The following is a 1,549-nucleotide window of genomic DNA, read 5'->3' as shown; positions in this document are numbered from 1 at the left end:
CTCTCTCTCTCTCTCTCTCTCTCTCTCTCTCTCTCTCAGCTAAGAAATGGTAGCTTCAGCTTTCTCGGCGCCCCTGAGCTTCTCGTTCGCTTCGCTCCCTTCCGTTTCCGTCAGGTAACACCAACAAATGCTCTGTAATTTTGGCAGATTCATATATAGCAACAAGGGATTGTATTTGATGAATTTTTCGCTACGATTTGTAGAAAACCGAAGAGTTGTACAGTCTTTGCAACCTTGCGGAGTCCTTATGGCGACGCTGCCGGTAATCCTTCACTAATTATTCAACTTCATATTGAACAATTCACAGATTCGTGTGTGAGATTCTTAGGTTTTAGATGGTTTAAGCTTTTGCAAAGTGATTGATTGCGATACGTATTGCTGCCGTGCTCAGGTTTATCGAGTGGCACATCTCTAAAGCTTGATGGCAAGTTTTTTGGTGATACTAGTACCAGGTGTGTGTGTGCTCTTGTTGATTTTATAGATATAATAGTATTTGAGCTGTGAATTTCGATAAGAAATGCTGTTGGGTGGTAAATGATGAATATAAAACCGGGAATTACTTGGTTTCAAGGCTCCGTTACAGTATTTACAGTTCTGTTTAACTGTTTGAAGTGATTATTGAATTTCGAAATGGTTTGGAATATGTATAGTTACGGTGCAATAGAAGCGAAAAAGGGGAATCCGCCAATACTGCCGGCAGTTATGACCCCGGGAGGACCTTTAGACCTCTCTTCTGTGCTATTTAGAAATCGTATAATCTTCATTGGGCAGCCTGTCAACTCCTTGGTGGCTCAACGAGTCATATCACAGCTTGTAACTCTGGCTACCATTGATGAGGAAGCAGATATTCTGGTATGCTGATACTTTTATGTCGCTCCTATTCTCCCCAATCCTGGAATGTATTCACAAGGCTAATGTTTCAAGATTTTAGTCTTTAGAATGAAAATATGTCTATTCCAGAGATTGTAACTTGATCTTGTACCATTTCAGGTTTACTTGAACTGCCCTGGTGGGAGTACATACTCCGTGTTGGCAATTTATGACTGCATGTCTTGGGTAAACATCATACAGTTTTTATTTATTTTTTATGTTTAATGTTCTAATTCTGCTTACATTTCAGTGCTCTTTCCCTTCATTAATACTTTATATTTTCCTCTAGGGATTTTCTTTTGTCATTTTTGTGGACAAGTTCTTGTTTTCATTTTCCAGAATTTCATGATTCCCAGACCAACATAGTATGTACTATGTAGTTAATATTTGCATTTGATAATCAATTTGAAAAATGTGTAGTTGAACTATAAAGCAATCTCCACCTATTTATGAAATATTCAGATAGTATTCAAATTATGTAGAGCAACTGTATAAATTTTAGGCGGTATCTTAGATGAATATTGTGTGATATACACACACACACACACACACACACACACGTTATCAGGTGCGGACGTCCGCACCGTGCGGATCGTCCCTCCTTCGCCACCGTACACACCGGCGAGCACCGGCGAGGCGTGCCTCCACCCTAGCGGACTCCAGCAGCTTCTTCGACCTC

At 40.2% G+C, this 1,549-nt stretch overlaps 1 protein-coding gene across 1 annotated transcript in view; it reads left to right on the top strand.

The window, feature by feature from the left end:
* Positions 1 to 6: 6 nt before the first annotated feature.
* LOC101314436 (ATP-dependent Clp protease proteolytic subunit 6, chloroplastic-like) overlaps positions 7 to 1,549 on the top strand; it is a 4,437-nt gene continuing 2,894 nt past the window's right edge. The window contains exons 1-6 of the mRNA XM_004292479.1: positions 7 to 114; positions 204 to 262; positions 392 to 452; positions 651 to 852; positions 991 to 1,070; positions 1,160 to 1,235. Coding sequence (XP_004292527.1) covers positions 47 to 114; positions 204 to 262; positions 392 to 452; positions 651 to 852; positions 991 to 1,070; positions 1,160 to 1,235 — 546 coding nt within the window. The 5' untranslated portion in view covers positions 7 to 46. The remainder of the gene's footprint in view (positions 115 to 203; positions 263 to 391; positions 453 to 650; positions 853 to 990; positions 1,071 to 1,159; positions 1,236 to 1,549) is intronic.

This window comes from Fragaria vesca, linkage group LG2 (assembly GCF_000184155.1).
Source record: "Fragaria vesca subsp. vesca linkage group LG2, FraVesHawaii_1.0, whole genome shotgun sequence".
NCBI classification, from domain to species: Eukaryota; Viridiplantae; Streptophyta; class Magnoliopsida; order Rosales; family Rosaceae; genus Fragaria; species Fragaria vesca.
The sequence above is the reverse complement of the archived record's forward strand: the minus strand, read 5'-3'. Positions and strand labels throughout refer to the sequence as shown.